We start from the raw sequence: 19,934 nt of genomic DNA, 5'->3' as shown, positions 1-19,934 counted from the left end.
AAACCAGCAGTCTACACCAGCAGAATCCAGACAGCAGACTCTGCAGGTTTCAGCCACTGCCCCCACCTGCCTCCACCACTCTTCACTCTGTAAGCAGGGTATGTTTTGCTACAGAATGAAACAAGAACAGAAGAACACAACACTGCCTGCCCTCGTTGGTGGTATTCTCCCCAAGATTCCATCTACAAGAAATCTGGAAGACACAACTGATCTGATTTGCTCCACGTTCTGATGACTACTTCTTTCAGCAAAAAGCTTATTATTCTTTCTAATTATTCTACCTAAACAATAGGATAAACACAAAGAACTGGAGGCAGAAACGAACTGACAAATAGGCATACAGTATATAGACTGTTTCCAACATTGATCCATGAACTTTCCTTTCACGTTTCCAGGATGGGACATTTTATCCATCCATCCATTTATTTTCTAACTGATTCTTCCAATTCAGAGCCTGTCTCAGCGAACAATGGGCACAAGGAAGAATACACCTTGGACAGGACACTATTCCACTGTAGGGAAGACACAAACACAAACAAACACTCACAACCAGGGAAAAAATCGGAGAAGCCAGAGGAGACCCATGCAAACATGGGGAGAACTTACAAAATCCCCACAGACAGAACCCCAAGTCCAGAATTGAACCCAGAGCCCCAGCACTGAGAGGCAGTAATGCTAATCACTGAGCCACAGTCCTCCCCTAACACTTTATCCCTGACCTGAAATAATGGACATAAATAGTTTTGCCATAATCCATGATAAATTTAACTCCATATTATTGAATACAGTATTCCAATCTCAGATAATTAATGCATTAGATTCTGTCTTGTTTTTGCACCATGTATCACATTACAGTGGAATGAAAGCCAAGCTACTTTTTATCATTTATAGCAGCATCAGGCTTTAATGCAATTTAAAAAAAAACCCATTAGTAAAAATCTCCATAACATGCCTGACAGATCTGTTAACCTACAACTGTCTCCAAACCACCCTTGTTCTAGACTGTTTTACAGTTTGTGTAGTAGCAACAGCACAAAAAGCTTTTCAAAGCTTTATGGCAAAGAAGGCCTCTTTATTTCCAGGGTTTGTCTTGCCGTCCAGGAGAATATTTTATAAACTCGGAGCTTACACCTAATCCGAGTCTGTGTGTAGGCAGGAGTGATTTTTCTAAATTACATACAAAATGACTGCATCTCCATGTCTGCATCTGACTGAAACTGTCAGAAACAAACCACATGAGGATGCGGCACAAAGCTCAGTTAAAATAACGAATAAAAGCTCTGTGGCTCTCTGTTCATCTAGAATTGTGAAAACAAAACAGAAGCCTTCAGCAGTAGTCCTGCATTGTTCACAATATTTCGTGAAGGGGAATTTGTTGTCACAGTCTCTTCAGCATATTGACATTATCTCACATTATTAAATACATTATTTCACGTTCTGGATCCTCACATTGCTATATCCACTAATTTTAAACACATTTACTGTAATGATGACATTTGAAGATCTTGCGAAGCCAAGGGTCTGTGTGAAGCACAGGAGGACAAAAAAAGCACAACTTAGAAGAAGAAAGTGTATTTAAACTCTGCCGTGGGATTTCAACATATTTCTCTTGTTTTGCCAGCAGTAAAGATGTAAGAGAACCTTATTTTGCTTATTTTGATGTGTTGATGGGTACAGTAGTTGCTAATGCCTCTTCTTTGAGAGCTGACTGGCTGAAGGACACATCTCAAAATGCCTCAGAATTTCTTCATTACTGGATGTTTGATTGTCTGTGCTGAAGCAACTACATTGCATAGTATCCCTTGGTACCTCCAATAAATCATGCTGGTGAAATCGCCCTTGTGCAACAGGTCTGCAAGTAACATTTTAACAGTTTCCCCAAAAAGATATTTAACTGAGATAGGCACGTCTTCCCCTTTCTGTTGCAGGCACCTATGGATATTGCAGAAAATAATTCAAAATAATTTTTCATCCAGGATCTCCTTTCCAATGAAATAGGTGGATTTGTACAAATTTAACTGTATCCCTCCTCCTCCACAGGGAAGTTGCTCTTCGTGTTACTTGTACCATTTATTTCAGAAGACTTTATTGTTAGATTCAATCATATTGGCAGCTAGTTGGCTACAAAATAAATCTTGCACACGCAGATACTCAGCTGCTCCTCATGAGAAATAACAGAAAGCAATCTTGCTTCCATATTATGAAAGAGGCACTACAGCGAGTGGTCTTTTTGTGCATTCAAAGCTTTGCTACGGTACCTCCAGAGCAACAGGTACAATGTTATCTCCTCCATCTCTGGGTTTCCTCTTTGCATTGTTGTGCTAGAATGAACTCATTTTGTCATCTTCACATCGCTCTCCCACCCCAGCAGCCTCCTCCAGAGGGCTTTCATTGCATTTCAATGTTAGGTATTCTCTCGCAGATCACCTACAGATTGTGGTACATGTGGCTTTAAAGAGGAGCACAGCACTGTCACGGAACCCTGGCAGAAATCTCCCAATGTTGCACACCCTACTTCCCCTGCCACAGCACTTCACAACCCCAGCCCTGCTCCGAGAATGTCAATCTGAGCTGAAGCTTTGTGTTGGGTTTCCTTTGTAGGCTGTAGTAAGGATTACTCAGCTCAGTTTATTCCAAAATGTGATTTCAAAAATCCTCTTTCAATGCAGTGCAAACATCCTACACTTTTCTCTGCTAGAGCTGTATGTTTTTACAACTATGCCCAATCTGTCTGTAAGCTTATATAGGCGCAATTCCAGTAAAGAGTTAAACCTCTACACATAGGGAGCTTGAAGACGACCATGCCCAGCCTGAATTGTATTCCATCCTTCTGTTCAGTCATCTTATGTTATAATTAATTAAAAAATGTTTGAAGTGAAAGCATTTAGGCTGTGAATACAAAGCCTATAGGGGAATACCGAGATGTACCCAGCAAGGCTTACACACAAGCACAAAGCCTATCAAGCTTAAAATATCATGATGTCTTTTGAATTTGGTTCCATATGCTTTGAGGGGGTTTTATTAGTCTATAGGGAACACTTGAAAATTACAGGTCTATGCTTCAGCTGAATGGATTTCAATTTTCACAAAGTGTAGTAGCATCTCATAAACATTGCAGTTTATGCAGTCCTCTTTCAGTGCTGGAGATCACGTACAGTACAATCGACTGCCCATTACATGTTACAGCAGTGGAGGTGGCTTTTGAAAGAGGGTGTGACTGTTAAAAAAACAATAACAATAATAAAAATGGTTAAATTTATGTTAGGGAAGAAATGGCTCCAGGATTTACAGTACATAAGAGTTCAGGTGGTTCTTACTTTCGAAGGGTGTGTAAATCATTATTTATAAATAATGGAACACAGAGTATCTGCAAGAAGATAACAAAAATAGCTCAGGAAATGGCATCGTTTGAAAGCTAATTCAAGACCTCATGTACAATATTGTTTACAATTTTGGTGAACGTGATACAAAAAAGATATTGATGCCCTTTCTAGAGAAGGGCAACTAGACATTCTCAGGCTTAAAAGACACTGACAGGCTATTACAGGTGTTTTTAGTGTTGAATGAAGAGGACTGTGACAGGACCCAATTCATGTACTCAGGATCATGAAAGGAACTGACAAAAACAACCCAACAGACCTCTTCAGAATCAACAGTGAAACATTTACAGGAGGATACAGGTCAAAACAAAGGGGGAGCACATATAAAACTAAAAACACAATAAATCTTTACACAAAGGGTTGTGGGGGCCTGGGACAAGCTCAGCTACTATTGTTACTATTGATTCCCTGGTTTCTATCAAGAAGAAAGTTGAACTCCTTGGATCATAAAGCAGTCACACAAGCCACAATGGCCAAATACTCTTCGGTGCCCTGTAACTTCTACATGTTCTTATGGCTGATAAAATTCATATATTCTTTGGGTTCCCTGAGACAACCTCTAGAAGCACGTTTGTTCTAAAATATCTGTGGCTTTTTTAAAAAAACGTTCAATGCAAAACAAACAAAATACCAATATAAGACAACCACAGAAGGGCTTTATTAATCAGTAACCAAGCTTCTGTGTTCTTTTTCGTCTGTGTGCAAAAGAGCTGAATACCCAAGATCATTTTTAGGGTGCTTAGTTTTCTGTGTTCCCATCTACCTCAGCCTCTGCATTAATTACCATATGTCATACAAGATAGTACTGATGTCATGCAACACAACAGCATACTGTAGATGAATGAGTCAGGGATATACAGTACACTATGCCTTACTGCTACCATTCCTGCTCAGTGTTCAGTCTGAGAAGACAGTAAAATTGCAGTTCTATTTAGTTCAATAAATGACACTAATAAGCATCACAAGCAACCATGCCAGTTTGATGCATTTTAAAGACTTGGGAACATTATATATTAATATAACAAACAGGTCTTCAAAAAACATTTTCACACTTCTGGGAAATCTCAGGTGTTTCTGTAGCTGTAACCCAGTTTTGCAAGTTAGGTTAAAGGCTTCAATATTTGATTATGAAATAGCTTAAGTGAAATGAAATAAAAAGAAGCATTTAAAGTGATCGTAGTCTGATATGAAACATTTCATATAAATAAATTCTTTGTTCAAGAATAATTAGAGGCACAATCAGCTCAGACATCTGTACCAGTGAACACACAGGACTTTGAGTGTAGGAAGAATAAGATAGTTTGCACTTGAAAATAACAGAGTGGGGCTTTTTATAAATTGAATCATAACAGAGTGCAATTGGGATACAAATGTACGCATTGATAGGAATGGAAAGCTTTTCTTGGTGTTCTTCATTCATTGAGCTCCAGAAAAGCAAAATTCCCATAATTTTATAATTCAATCAGTAAAACCTGTACTGATGGCCAACCTACTAAGCTTAATGGCTTTGCTGGCACCACTGTGAGTGCTTGTTAGAAAAATGAAGGTAAAATTAGAAGCTTCTTGCTTTTAACATGTTTCTTAATGTCACAGAGCATGCCTGCCATTATAGAAATATGGCTAATGGCCCATGCCTTCCTTTTTATAATTGCTGCATTAGCAAAAATAATTGATTGAGTATCCTTGGAAGACTCAATGCTAAAAACTGAAAGTATATGGATGCGACTATCTTTTGCTGTATCCAAGGGCTGAACGGAAAAAATAATAAAAAATCTATTTTAAAATGACACACTAAACCTTAACTAACCAAATTCTGGTCTGTGGTTTCCCAGTGTTACTATAAGAACGGTTAAGGACACCTTTCATTTTAGCACAAAGGACCTGGCTGGACAGACTCTGGCCACATGCAGAGAAACAGATGAAAACTCTCCAAAATAATATAGTAGCTTCAGTTTTGCTTTTGAATGTTTGTGGCAGATTCCACTTCAGCACACAGGGTTAATAAGAATAAGGAGATGCAGCAGTTGTATGAGTTTTGTTCTGACTTGCATGCAGAATTTAGCAATGCTCTCTGTGTACAGGGGCCCTGCTGAGATCTGTTAGCAGGGAGAAAAAAGTGGTCAGTGCCAGGTGGGGAGGCAATATTACACTTATCACATGCCAAGCCGAGGGGCAAGACCAGGCATCATTGCTGTTTTCCATGCCAGCTTTCAGCCCTGCTTTCTGCCCTACATTTATGAAATTAAAAGCCTTTGTGTTTGTCTCAGATTGGAGTGACAGACAGCCAAAATGATTTTAGTGTGCAACCATCTCAAGATCACACAAGAGGGCAAGAGGTCTAAAGCTCAACCTTCTCTGCCTATACAAACTGTTCTGGTCATGTACAGTACAGTAGTTTGCAGTGTTTTTTTCACTAGACTGTAGCTGTGATGTAGCTATATCTCAAGGCAATTTATTGACTGGACAAACCAGCCACCTGGCCACTCATCAGAACAGGTTTTGTTCTGGTAAGCTTTGAATGCTTTTGATTCTGTTTTGTCTGGAAAATACCATATACTGCGCAACTCATGCAGTTGAGCTTTAAACTCAGCACAAAGGTGGCCAATAGTAATCACAAATGCTTTCTGCTCTCACAAAATACTTACAGTATGGTTTACTCAGGAGGAGAAAAAAATTAAACCGACACATAAGGAATTCAATGCACTGCTCCTATTACCATTCTTAACCTAGATCTTAATGCCCTGCTAAAAATATACCATCTGGCCTAAAAATTGACAACAGCTACACATGAGTGAACTAAGCTCTGCAAAAACCACTTCCTTTAGTTCTAATTCAGCATTGTTTGTAACCCAGTTACGGCTGTACTCTCAATCCTAGCATGCAGACGTGAAAAAAATACTGCAGTCTTACTTCCAGCAAGCCTAAAAATAGAAACGGTAGGGTTCGTGCCTTCCCCATTAACCTCAACAAAGGTACACGTATGCTGTGAAAAACAACAAAAAGAGACTTAGCTCTTGTAATGACAGATTCTGCTACACATTTTCCCTTTTCACATATTTATCACATATTTAGGTAATCGTTTCACAATTGAAACATTTAACTACCTAAGGTCTCAACACCATCTGTCTGCTTGCAATAACACACAATTTATTTTTGCCCTGCTATTTAGGAGAGATTACCTGCCTAGGCAAGTGAATGTAAACTCAGCACCAAAACATCAAAGTGAACATGTACTTAATGACAATACACGTGTTAGCACCTTGCAGCCTGATATGCTCATACTGTATTTCACAAGATAATCAAAGCTGGGCCTGGTCAGTAGGTGGATGGGACACTTCTTAAGACAACAGTTTTGTTGCTGCAAATGGTATTAGGGGACCAATAGGCGACGCTCTTCTCTTTGTAGCAGTATGTCTGAACTAATGCCACCATATGGTGATGGTGGAAGGACACTGCCATAGGAATGAGATGTGATGAGATGTTAAAGAGGGGTCCTGACTACATGGTCATGAAAGATCCCATGGCACTTTTAATAAGAGTAGCGGTGTTAACATCTGCCTGAATTCCATTCTATTCCTGCACAATCTGGCATCCCAAAGATTCCCTCATAATTGAATTGGTGAAGCAATTTCTCACGTTTCCACCTGATCTAATTCTAGCAGCAGTGTATCTGCTGCCGCAGGATGGCTGCCATGTGTCACCTAGGTAGGTGCTGTACTTTGGCGATGAATGAACTGGCTCCCCTCCTTATACTGTAAAAAGCACTTCAGAATAAAAAACACTGTAAAATGCAAGGATTTAATATTATTAGGTTTAGGATTAGTACAGACAATAATAAAGTTTTAGGACCATATTCAGACATGTTTTTCATGAGGCTTTCAACAAGGCAAATATATACTTTATATATTAAAGTAAAAATGAAAATACAATATTTTTAGGTTTCCTCTCACCTCCCAGAGACACACTGACTGAGGTGACTACAGTGTCCAAATTGCAAGTCTACTAGAGCAGGGGTTCCCAACCTTGTTTGTCAGCTGAACCCCTTCAACCTAAAATATTTGCCTCAAGCACCACCTTGAGAATTTAACTAAATCAAACCTTTCGATAAATGCTACAGCAACCCTCTTAACATGCTTCTTTTCACTTGGTAAAATATTAATATTACTACTGTTGTTTTTTATATTCTTATTATTACATTGTTATTTATTAATAGGACAATTCAACATTTTAAAACAATATATATATATTTTTAAAATTGAATTTAATTTGACATTGATGCTTCCATCACAATCTCACGAACTCCCTGAAGTACTGTACCATCACAACCCCTAGGGGTGTGCGACCCCCCGGTTGGGAACCCCTGTACTAGAGTATTGTGTCGTTTTCATATGAAGACAGTGATTAGTGTTCATTTTAAACGTTGAAAAATGTTTTGTCAATCAAATATATTGGTTCACCTCTAATAAATGTCTAGCTAAATAAGTATTCTTGCTGTTTGTTCTTAAATGGAAAATGCTCCTTCCACACAAATTAATGGACTTAATGAATTACCAGAATCTCACCACAATCACCTCATGGGAAGTCTGGGGAATTTGCACTGGGTTAACAGACTCCTACAATAGCTGTTACTGTAATACTGATTACAGTAACAGAGTGGAGCGTTGGCACTGCAGCTAAGGATCTGCGCCTGTGGCTGGAAGGTTGCCAGATCAAATCCCACGGCTGGCAGAGGAATCCTACTCTGTTGGGCCCCTGAGCAAGGCCCTCAATCCCAGCTGCTCCAGGGGCACTGTATAAATGGCTGACCTTGTGCTCTGACCCCAAGCTTTTCTCTCCCCATCCCTGTGCCTGTGTGTCCCATGGAGTGTTGGGGTATGCGAAAAGACAACTTTCTAATGAAAGAAATTGTATATGGCTAATAAAGTGATCTCTCTCTCTCTGATGTGCTGAGCACATGAATAATTATACTTATGAAATCAGCGTGTTTTTGAGAAACAATAGGCTTTGATTGCCCAGTAGGAACCTATATTCAAAGTATTTCTTCAGCTGTTATAAACTGGAAAAATTCAGCAAAAACCCGCTATACACAATAAGAGATTGTCTTGCTTGTCTAATTTTCTTAATCCATTAGATGCTGTTAGATGTTTATGAAAAATTAAATTATTCGACATGGCTGCACTGATGCTGAGCTGTATCTGAACACTTATGCATCAAACCTTTAGATTGTCTTTGTACAGTAGTCTATACAAGTCCTGTGCTCAGTATTAGTTTCAATATCATGCAGGTACTGTTTTTCTTTTTGGCTTGTGCTTTTGTTTTACACTGACGGGTTCTGTCATCACATAGGTGTTGATTTCAAAAAGTAATGCCACTAAAATCTGTATGTCTGCGACAGATTTGTCATTACTACAATAGGAATTTGTACTGATGGTGGAACAATTCAAATTTTTGATGATGTATTTTTTGTGTAAAATGAATCTTTTTAAACAATCAAAACTGGGATGCACTAAAGTGAATCTATCACCAAACCTTTGTCTTTGATGTTTTGACTCATGGATCACCGTTTGCAAAACGCAATAATAAAATCTGAATTTGTAAAATGATCAGCGTTTCTTGTATAATGAAGTCTTATAACCTGTATACAGTAGTTCTCGCACAAACACAAGAACTAACTATAAAAAAGCAAAGGATTTGCCTGGGATTCATTATTTCGAGAAACATCTGGATGAGATCTTTAGTTACTAAATACCAAATGAGGTGATGAACTAAACAGCCTCCTTTAGTTGGTAACCTTTCTTATGTTCTCATAATGCAGTGAATCTTCTTATGTTCTTAAATCTCTCATGGTACAGGGGTCTTCTTTTGGTCTTATTTTCTTGTGGTACAGGAAATCTTGCTCCTCTTGCTAAATTAAAGCTTCAGTGCTCACGGAAAACTAGACTAAGAGCTACTGATTGCCTGTGCCGATTGCTCCTGATGTACAGTACTCTCTTTGTGATAATTCCTGTTTGGCTCCAGTTGTTTTAATTTCTTTTGACCTTTCATTTTGCACCAAGACAGGGTAACAGGGGTGTCCCAAGCAGGGTGGTATACCAATACAGCTCTCTTATGCGCCAAGAATAATGTATTTCCTGGAAAAAAAAAACTAATTATATTCTCCAATGTGCAAATAATCAGTGCAGCATAGTAACCCATATTCTGATTACATATCTATTTATATGGCAATTTTGTACCATTTACTACAATTATAGCTACATTTACCATACTGTATCTGTTACCACATTGCTTACACTGCTTTTGTTCATACTGTGCTGCAAAATAATTCCATGATTAACATGTTTTTCTTATATCACGCTTTCCACTCTTTTGTGAGAGGTCTGTTAGTGAGCACATGCTTGCTTCATGCGCCATGGCTACTCTTCATACACACCAATTCCGGTTTCTACAGCATCCTGTTTGGGGTTTTTAGTGTACTGTAGAACATTCTGGGTGTTATTCTTGGTGGCAAGTGTTTAAAAAAAAAGAGAGGAAATGTCAAAATAGTGTTCCTTCCTGTTTTTGTTGTTTTTTTTCCCCTTTAATAAAAGCAAATAGAGAACAGGGGTTATAAATATTGAAAGACACCTCTCTCTACTCAAAACTGAGACGGTTTCTTTGTAATGGCCAGCACCCCTGAAAAGAAAAGGAGGGGGAAACGTTCATCTGGCAATGCCTCACTCGACCTACAGGACAGTCTATTCACTATCATCACTATTATCTATGATCTAATATTCTAATATCTAATATAACTTATATTCACCATTTACTTTTATCCATTACTCGGAGGCATCTCTGCCAGAGCACATAAGGCTACATAAGAAAATATCCAAATCAATATTCTGAAAAACAGCTTTATAAACACCACTTGAAAATTACCTAATGTAACATGTTATTTTAAATTTACGGCTCCTTTAAAACACTTCCCAAATTACTTTTGGTGAAAAACCTGCTGGCTAAATCCATGTTTGTTTGACAGTTAAGAGATGCCTCATGAGTCTGGATGAAACATGATAATGTATTTCAGTCTGCATTATCTTTTGAAGAAGTTTGGTTGACGCATATATTTACTGAGGAACTGGGAGGCTTGTATGACAAATGCATAACGAAAAGACACTGTGTTCTTCTGGCTAATTTCATAAAAGCATGCTGTAAAAAGCAGTAGCACCTATTACTAAATGCCAAACCCAGAACAAAATGCCCACTCTGCAGCCACAGATGGCTTCTCTGGCCATAAAGTGTCCAGAAAGAGAATCAGTTCCACTGCTATCAGGGTCCCTGGCAGAGACAGGGGCTTGAAGGCTGCAGTAAATAGGATCACCACGTTCTGAATCTTGAGGGTCATTTTGAAACAAAAGAATGTGGTTAATAGTTCAGGTTCTGTACAATCTTATGTCCTATGAAATGTAATCCCCTCTGCTTTCTATATTCTGATCGGTTGGCATTCAGGGTCTGAGGCAGCAAGCAGCAGTTATTTGCAAGAGCTCTATTGTGGTGTTATACTTCTCTCTAGACCAGTATAAGTGAAAGGATCTTGAAACTGCATTTCATCCTATATAATGTCCTCTTAACCAGGTACTTCACAACCACTGGCTTAAAGCAGAGAGCATGCGCTTACTGTACATTCTATAGGCATTATTCTGGGAGCTAGAGCTGACAGACATATTCACTATCTGCCCACTTTCACTTGATTGATTGTCCTTCATTAAGTGACCTTCAACTGAAAGATGAAGATAATCTATCCTCCACCCATGACAACCTGCAACTCTGTAAGCACAAGTAATCTAATGTGTGACTAACAGCTAATGTGGTTTCTATATACTAGTTTAGCATGAGCCTACAGTTAAAATTAGAAACTACAGATTCAAGCCAATGAAAAGAGAACAGGTAAGCTTATATTATGTCCATTAGTCAAAAAGTAATAACATGAAATGCAGGATTTTCTTAGAATATCAGTTCATATATAATACATCATTTAAACAAATGCAGGCAGTACCTAAAATAAAGAAACCTGTCTTATGAGGGTCCAGTAGTATAAAATATTATACTAATATTTAAACACATCTAGAGTAATAAATATAAGTCATTCTTGGAGCTCAATATTTTCAATAGGGATTCTGTTTTTCTGTTTATAGAAAACTGATTGTGCCAGGGAACCAGGTAATTGTGACGCTCCTTGCATCATAATTTATGCAGCTCTGTTTAAGTAATCCATCTTCATTACTGATGAGATATGTTTCGAATTGACCCTCCAGCCACAGCCATCCATTTAATTGTATCTCAGGTGTTCTGAAAGTTGTTTTATGAGTATCCTGCCAATGTATGAGTACACTATGAATTTATGATTACACAATCTCATTAAAACTGGGTTAAAACATTTTTTTCTTGAAAACATAGGCACAGAAACAAGTAGATTGAAATGTTTTTCTTTATATACTGTATGTACTGTGTTTATCCCATAGACAGTGGTGACTGAAAGTTGTTTCTTTTCAATTATCGCATGCCAATCTCTGACTGAAATAAGAGTTTGTGCCTCATCTACTATCTAAGTATTGGACAATCTTTGTTTTCCCCGAATTTTGGAATATTACAAACTTTGTTTTCCCCAAATTTTGGAATCTAGGGAATGGACCTTAATCAATGCAATTCTTTATGGATGTCTAAATAAAACAGATAACAATACATTTTATTGATTTTTTAAAATATGCAATTAGAAGAAAATAATTTTTAAAGGACAATTTGCAGATAAGTTTTTTTTTAAATGTTATCACTGGCCTAGGCAGATTGAGGCAGAGGAAGGAAGAGGAACAGTGAAATCAGAAGGGGAGCCAACATACAGTAATACAAATCAGCCCTCGGTTCTGTAGCTGCACATTTGATAAATAGCATCACATTCAGCCACTGGGGTCTCAAAAAGATTTTGCTGTAACCTGCTAGTGGCCTCTGGCTCAATTGAAACATGTCTGGCGAAATCATTTCTAAGCTGTAGAAAGATCTAGAAAGCCTCTTATTGGTGTGGCGCTTGCTGCTCGGCTAGTGCTGCCTGATACAGCTGAATGACTTGGGGAGGACGCCAGGGGAAGCAGAAGAGAAATAGCCAATCAGAGAGCCACAAGCTTAAAGGGCAAGCACACCTGTTACTCTGCCATGTGTCGATGGCAGGAGTATCTTCTTATCTGTCAGATAAGAGACACTTAATTTCTTTTGCCTCAGTCAAGAAGGAAAACCCCAAAGAAGACGGCTGATACCAATGGTCTGTCCTGGAGCAATAATTCACAAGCAGATAGTGTTTTTTAATAAACAAAATGCATTCAGACTATTAGTGTATAATTTGTTTGAACCTTAATGCTACACTTGGAAGCATTAATTCATGAACCACTACATTTAGGAAAAATCTTAGAATTTGGTCAATTCTAATTCAAAATAAAAACCATACACATGAACATATCGTGAATGACATAAAACGTCGAGTATGTAATACAATTGCTTTTAATTGGAACTACAGTACACAGCATCAGTGTGAACCCTTGCCTTAATGATGTCAGGGTAAATTCAAAAGGCTGTAGCTTTCTGTGGTCGAACACTGGAAGTTGCAGGTGATTCTCAAATAAAGTGTGCCCTGTTCCAACCACGCATCATGCTCATTAATTCATTGCAATACAGCTTGTGTAAAACAATCTCACACTCGTATGTCTTCTTTTACCAGCAAATGGCTATTTTCTTAATTGGTTGTGAAATAGATAAGAGTCTGTTCTTTACTAATTGAGTTTCTAAATAGCCTGTGAAGCTCAGTGCAGTAAAAGAGACTTAGCACACTGCCTGGAGCTGAATCCAGAATTGTATTATTTAGAATACGCAACAACTAGCCAAATAAAGTTGTGTTCTAGCCATATAAAAAATAATGTTGCTTTTCTATTGCAAAATTGTGCTTATTTTTTGTCATCATGTTATAGAAAATATACTACAAAGAAGAGTAAGCAGGTACAAATTATTAAGGAATGTGCTACATTGACAGGCTTAAAAAAACCTGAACCATTTTAGTCCCAGGCACTGAAGTATTCAAAACCTTTCAAGGAACTGGTAAAGTCAGCCCAATGCACTTCTTCAGAATGAACAGTGAAACACGAAGCAGAGAACACAAATGGAAACTATGTGGAACTCTGTATTTAAAACTGAGAACAGGAGGCAAAGGGGGGCAATTTTTTACTCAAAGGCTTGTGGGAGTATGAAACAGTATGAAACAAACGGCCATGATGTTGAAGCCAGAACCCTGAATCCATTAGCTACCAACTACCAAATGATTTAGATGGGCCTTCTCTCAACTTTCTTACGTTCTTATGTCAAATTAATGCTTCTCTACACTGCAGAAGCTTGCAGAAGCCTGGTCAGTGCCACTAGTTCTCTAGAGAGCTGAAAGTTTAATTTTACTGTTTGTCTTCAAAGGTAAAATGGAGGATGGAATCTAAGATAAACATACATAGACATATAAAGAGATAGACAATGAACGATCATGTTTGTAAAAGAGATATGTTTGTTTTGCAACAGTAAAGTACAAGTAGTGTTAATACTGTGTGGTGTCATATGTTGCCTTAAAGCAGCAACACCCTAACAAATTACACAGCTCTATTGATAGGAACGTGCAACCATTTGCAAACCTGGACTTAGTGTGAAGAGGTCGACAGAAAAGAGTTTACTGGGATGCTTTTGATCAGTCGAGAAGCTGAAGGCTCATGCCCAGTGATGAGCCAGACTCTCTGACTCAGTTAAATGTATCATGGACTATATATAGCTGAAACTCCAATGTTTTCACTCAAATTAGGCTCAGAAGTGTACTTATCAGATTATATAAAACAGAGGCTTGATTTGTTGTGTTGAAGATATAGACTGTTTTGGTTCTCTTCAAATCTATTCACAATCATTCTTTTGTGTTGAATGGTCTGTCAGTTTTGGAACTCCTCTCTGCAACTGAGATCAGCGAGAGAACTGGGAACTCATCTGTTTATCTATCCATCTATTTCCTGGCAGACAGCAAGTCTCCCCAGTTTCTTCTTCCGGATATTGAACCATGTCATCTGAGTTGTCTATACACCTTCACTCATCATGGCCGGCCCGATTTGTACCCTCTCAATTACAAAGGCGCAACAAGCAGCATCACAATCTCCAGCACCCAGCAAGATATCAGCTCTCAGAACAAAGCATGTTCCTGTATCAGCAAATGTACAGGTATCTGTATTATCTCAACCCAAATCATAAAAATAGGTAAATGCAATTTATTCTTTACTTCTCTGTCACAAAACATGTACATATTGTGCTTTTTTTTCCAGAATTAGACCTATATATTTAAAATGAATGTTGCTGCACTACACGACAAAATTACGCATCTAGACAGCATTGAATGGGCCCTCAATACAGCAATACAAAACGTATTTTCTTCAAAATATAAGTCCGTTGTAACATTCATAGGGATTGAATAGCACCATATTCTAACCCACTATTTAAAAGTGGTGATGTGGTTTGAACCTCTTATAATTATTATTTTTCCTTCTTCTTCCAATTAATAGAGTAGATACAGTACATGAATGAATGGAAGGATGGATGTCCTATCAAGATGCTATTGTTCTCTGCCTCTTACCTAAACTATAGGCCTTACCTGGGAGAAGGGAGTGTGAATAAGCCCACGAACCCTTCCAAAATGCTAAAAGTCTTGATTTGTTAATACAGATCCACAAGGTATCGCTTCACTGTTTTTAAAGCATCTATTCTCTCTTCATTTTTTCCAGTTACTTGCTATTTCCTTTATCTGTCACTGTTCTCTACTCTGGTCCTTTCTCTTGGACATGTTCATCCCAAACAGGACAAAAAAATCAAATGACCAAAAAGGGTTATTTATCAAACAAAATTAAAAAAAATGCAATTGCAATTTTTCAAATAATAGTGTATTTCTATACTGTGTATTTACTGGCAGAATTTTTGAATACTGTAATGACTTATTTAGGTATACTGTATGTCCTACCTACTGTATGATTCCCTTTGTTTTTAAATATATTTATCTCTGTTTACTTCTTTTTACTTTTGCATGAGTCCAGCACAACTGATGGTTCTGAAAACTTAAAAATTCACTGAGCATGGAGGACATCAGGGAAGACTGTAGTAGAGTCCATGGGACTTTGTCTCAATCTGACATCAAGTTCTCTATTTTATTCCAAATAAAAGCTGCCTGGCCATTGTTGTATGAGACTCAGTCCCTGGGAAGAGTAACAGGTTAAACCTGGCACTGCAGGGGCTATCACATGAGGAGAGGTAAACAGAGTTTAATCTCTTTAGGACTGCGTAACAGAAGCCTTTGAGGAGATTTGATTGATGTTTCCAAATCCTGAAGGGGATTGTGAAAGTCACTCTGATCCTACTTAAGGGCCTGAAGAGATACCTTGACCACAGGGTGAGTCTGGAAATTAACTGAAGTTAGATTTAGGACAAAACATATAACACAAATTTAAACAGCTTTTTTAAAACCAGAACCCCCCCAAAACAGCCATGATAGATTAACTGACATGAGCTGTCAGTTAAAAGCATAGTGTTTCTACTCGAAGGTGACTGCTGCACTTATTAGGTTTACTAGAGATGTGTTCTAAACAACTGGGGCACAGAGACACCACAACATCTGTGATTCTTTCGTTATCTTTAAGATGCCACAAAAAAGCTAGATTTTTTTGTGATATATCCTTCTCAGGTTGAAGAAGGAGAGTCAAGATAGTTTTTCGTACTCCTTAACACAGGGAACATAGAGAAATGTCTACCTAAAGGCAAAATGTTTTTCATAGAAAGGGCAGTAATTAATCAGTGCTGTTAAAGCCCTTCTGATATTCTCCTGGCTGCAAATCTAACAACACCCTGGAGTTGAAAAACATAAAGAAATATTCTTTTTGAAGGTTTAGTCATTCAAAGAGAAAGAATTGTGATTTTTTAAAGATTTTCAAATAACAAATATATATATGTATGCATCCTATCACAGGTAAAATGCTGTTATGTTCTTCACCAAGTCATCTAATGAAAATAGAATACAATCTTTCTTTCAACTGACATAAGAGCAATTTATTACAAATATTTATGGAAACATTTAGCAGATTATGTAATTTTTAAGATTAAATAATAAGAGCTGTGACTATAGACAGGGTGGGAATTAAATTATTATGCTAAACCAATAAATTAAACACAACAATCTTAACAGAACAATACACTCACAGCATATCTCTAAACATCATAAGTCGTGAACAATACTGTACGTCAGTGTGCAGAATTGGATATAGGGATGCGGTTTAAAAATACAGATCATTTCTTAACGGAGAATTAACCATACTGTATATGTAAAAATCATTCATTATTGATTTATTGTGGACTGGATAGTTTTCACAATATTTTGTCCACAGGGAAAATAAGGACTTAGGTCTCTAATGGCCTTTGGCTGAACAGTCTGTATTCTTAGTGCACTACAGAGGAATACCCTATCACTCTATGAACTCAGTCTTGATTTGGAAATGTGTATCAGTACAGTTTCAGAAATAATATAAACAGAAATTCCACAGAATTAAAAGGGTCAAACTGGTGACAGATTTTTGCACATAACCTTCATATCTCCTAGCAAAATGCAAAAAGATCCTGCAGAATGCATTACACACAGAAAAAAAAGAATGCAAGGATACCTGAATATAGGGTATCTGAGCTATAGAAAAAAGGCTAGAAGAGTAACAAATACAAAATGATGTAATGAGGATAACCAACCATGGTTTGGAGATCAAACCATCCGCTCAAACCCCAGACTTGCAAAGCCACCAGGTCCTTACCTTGGCCCGTATCTGCCCGGAAGTGGACACCTTCCTAATGAGCTTGTGGGAGGTCTCCTCCTGGTCCCCGTCACTGTCAGATGACTCTTCTCCGGCTTCTTGCTGGCCCAGCCTGTCCGAGTCATGAGGAGACAGAGACTCCTGGGGCTCTCGCACGTACAGAACATTGGGGCTCAGCTTCTTGGCCATGGTCGATTCAGGTTGGGGTGGACCAAGGACAGATCCACTCCACTTACCAGTCCAATATCCTGCAGAGATGAGTTTGCACAGTTAGCTTTTTACACCACATTTTCCCTATTTCTAGATTTCTTCAAAGAGGCTTTTCCTTTATTCCTCATTGACAACTCCTTGATACTGTTATCCACTGCTTCTTTTTTGTCTGTTAATGTCTTTAATGTGACTTATTGCTTTATTGTTCATCTTCATTTAACAGAGCAATTCTCCCGTGTTGCTAACCTAGTTAAGAGGCTGCTTCCTTTCACTCTCTTCTTGCTTAATTGATGATTCTTGTCTACTTGGCTAGAAAAGAAAGGGAAAGTGCCAGCATTTATCAGTGCCCAAACAGCTGGTCTGAGAAAACAGTTTTGCTTCGCTCATTTGCTTTGTCCTGTCTGGACAAGACTGAAGCCTGTTTGAAGGACTGAGAGAACATTTTCTTTTCCTTTAAGAGAAAATTGAAGGATGCTGGCAGCGTGAGACTGGCTCAGAAACGATAAGACAAAAAAGGCAAAGTCACAGCAAACTTAACCCAAATACTGTTTCATGTAACGAACAGAAATAATGATGATCTGAATGAGTGTATAAAATATCAATTGCATATCCCCTTATATTGAAGGCATGTAAACGAAAGTAAGACAGACTGTACATATGAGTATATTTACTTAAAAACTCTACTAAACCTATTAAAGCACCACCATAACTTTGGACCCTGCTAGTTTTAATAGTTCAGTTGTTGCTGTTATCATCATCATCACCTTCGTCATTATTGGTATTAGAAGCAGTATTCCGTTGCATTCCATGGTTTATAATGCACATCATCTGTAGGTCAAAATACAAATCCAAATACAATTTTTTTTTCACCTGTTATGCTGCAACTAATCTCCGTTCCCTTCGAGTCTCTTATTTCTCCTCAATGAAATAACAGATTCCATCGATTTCTGGGCCCTTCATCTTTCAACAAAGGAGTTGCGGTTTCATAATTTAGCTGCATCATAACATTGGATAGCATGCATAAAATTCTTACATGAATTATCATAATGATGTAGGACCCTTTAGGTCTATATATGTTCAATCTGCCTTTCTTTCACGGAATGTAGCCCTCTAAATAAACACTGTCCCGAGGCAACAGGCAGGCGAGAGTGCTTTGCCCTTGGCGACACGTACCCTACCGAGTAGCGCAAGGAATGTGTAGCTCCTTCATTCATTCATCGCTTCGCGTATCCATTCAGAATTATAAGACTTCCCTTCACTCTGCAATGGCAATATCTGCCTAAAATTCCACCTCCCCGATTTCTCTGCCTTCAGACCCGAGCGCTTAAAAGGATATACACGCTGTTCTGTTTACCTCTGCAGCGGCGCTTCTCCTTTGTAACGTATTGAGCTGTCACTGTCGGTTTCGGGTCCTACTCTTCACACACACTCTTCTTATCAGTCTCCCTCTCTCGCACACACACACATGCAGGCATGCAGATGCATGGGCTCGGAGCTCGGGGAAAGGCTGGAAGAATGCACACAGACGCATCTAATCGTCCTTGAGTCCATGGTTAACTGGCTGAATAGAGAAAACACGTCCTATACGCGGCTGAACATGAACGGAAAGTTCATGATTTATTATTTAGGACTAACACAAAGCACGGAATGACTTCTTACACAGAGTGGCAATAAAATATCGTCACCTCACCTGTTCTGTGACAGCACCCACGACAGGTGGTTACATCATTCAAACGCGATAACCTCTAAGCTCTCCCAGAGAACAGCACGAGGTTTGGCTCGCAATTAAACCTTCACTGCCCTGTTGTGTTCGAATAACTCTTTCTAGCTACCGTATCTCCTAATTTCTGTACCTTTTAGAACAAGTCATTCAGGTCTTGGACCACAGACCTGCTTATTGGTTACCTAGACAAGTTTGGCTTTTGAACTAAGTCTCCTTCTCGTGCGTGCGCCTGCGTCCGCGTTATTAATACATTTCTGCAAATTACTCATTTTGAAATATTTTGGTCCACTTCCTTCTTGAGACACACCAGACGTTTTGAACAACGCGCTGACGCGCTATGCTACCCTGAATATTAACAAAAAGCTATAAAATGCGGTTTCACTTTCATCATTTACAATTTCGCCACCCTTTGTGAAATAGGCAAAAGACAACTAAGGATTCGTCAGCATGTGCAATCCTCTCTGTTGATTTTCACTGTGGGATTCATTGACATCAGAATCCTCCCGTACATTCAAAGGTTGTAAAACCCCGATCCAGGATTAAAAGAATATTGTAATTCTTGATCTAAATCGAGAACGTCTTCGCCATGTGCTTGCAAGACTGTTCGCAGGAAAGTCTGCTGCCCGCATAGTTAGCAGAACCGGTTTTAAAGAGACCGGGCTGTGCAGCAAGTATGAGCTGCGGCAGCACCTTCGTTACTTATTTGCTAAGCTACTGTACCTTATCTTTCCGTTTTTTCTCTAA

General features: G+C 38.5%; 1 protein-coding gene across 3 annotated transcripts in view; it reads right to left on the bottom strand.

Annotated features, from left to right (window-relative positions):
• The window catches only part of LOC148828577 (diacylglycerol kinase eta), an 84,479-nt gene extending 65,245 nt beyond the window's left edge, over positions 1 to 19,234 (bottom strand). For 2 of the 3 annotated variants that reach the window (XM_088925941.1, XM_088925943.1), the window contains exons 1-2: positions 18,822 to 18,870; positions 17,258 to 17,505 (exon numbers count right to left, since the gene is read on the bottom strand). In XM_088925941.1, the coding sequence (XP_088782067.1) occupies positions 17,258 to 17,446 (189 nt within the window). In that variant the 5' untranslated portion in view covers positions 17,447 to 17,505; positions 18,822 to 18,870. Of the gene's footprint in view, positions 1 to 17,257; positions 17,506 to 18,821; positions 18,871 to 19,157 lie in introns of those variants that run through there. The other variant, XM_088925942.1, reaches the window with a different exon arrangement.
• Positions 19,235 to 19,934: the final 700 nt, after the last annotated feature.

This window comes from Atractosteus spatula, chromosome 9 (assembly GCF_055471065.1).
Source record: "Atractosteus spatula isolate fAtrSpa1 chromosome 9, fAtrSpa1.hap1, whole genome shotgun sequence".
Lineage (NCBI taxonomy): Eukaryota > Metazoa > Chordata > Actinopteri > Semionotiformes > Lepisosteidae > Atractosteus > Atractosteus spatula.
Note: the sequence above shows the minus strand (reverse complement) of the source record. Positions and strands in the feature narration are given on the sequence as shown.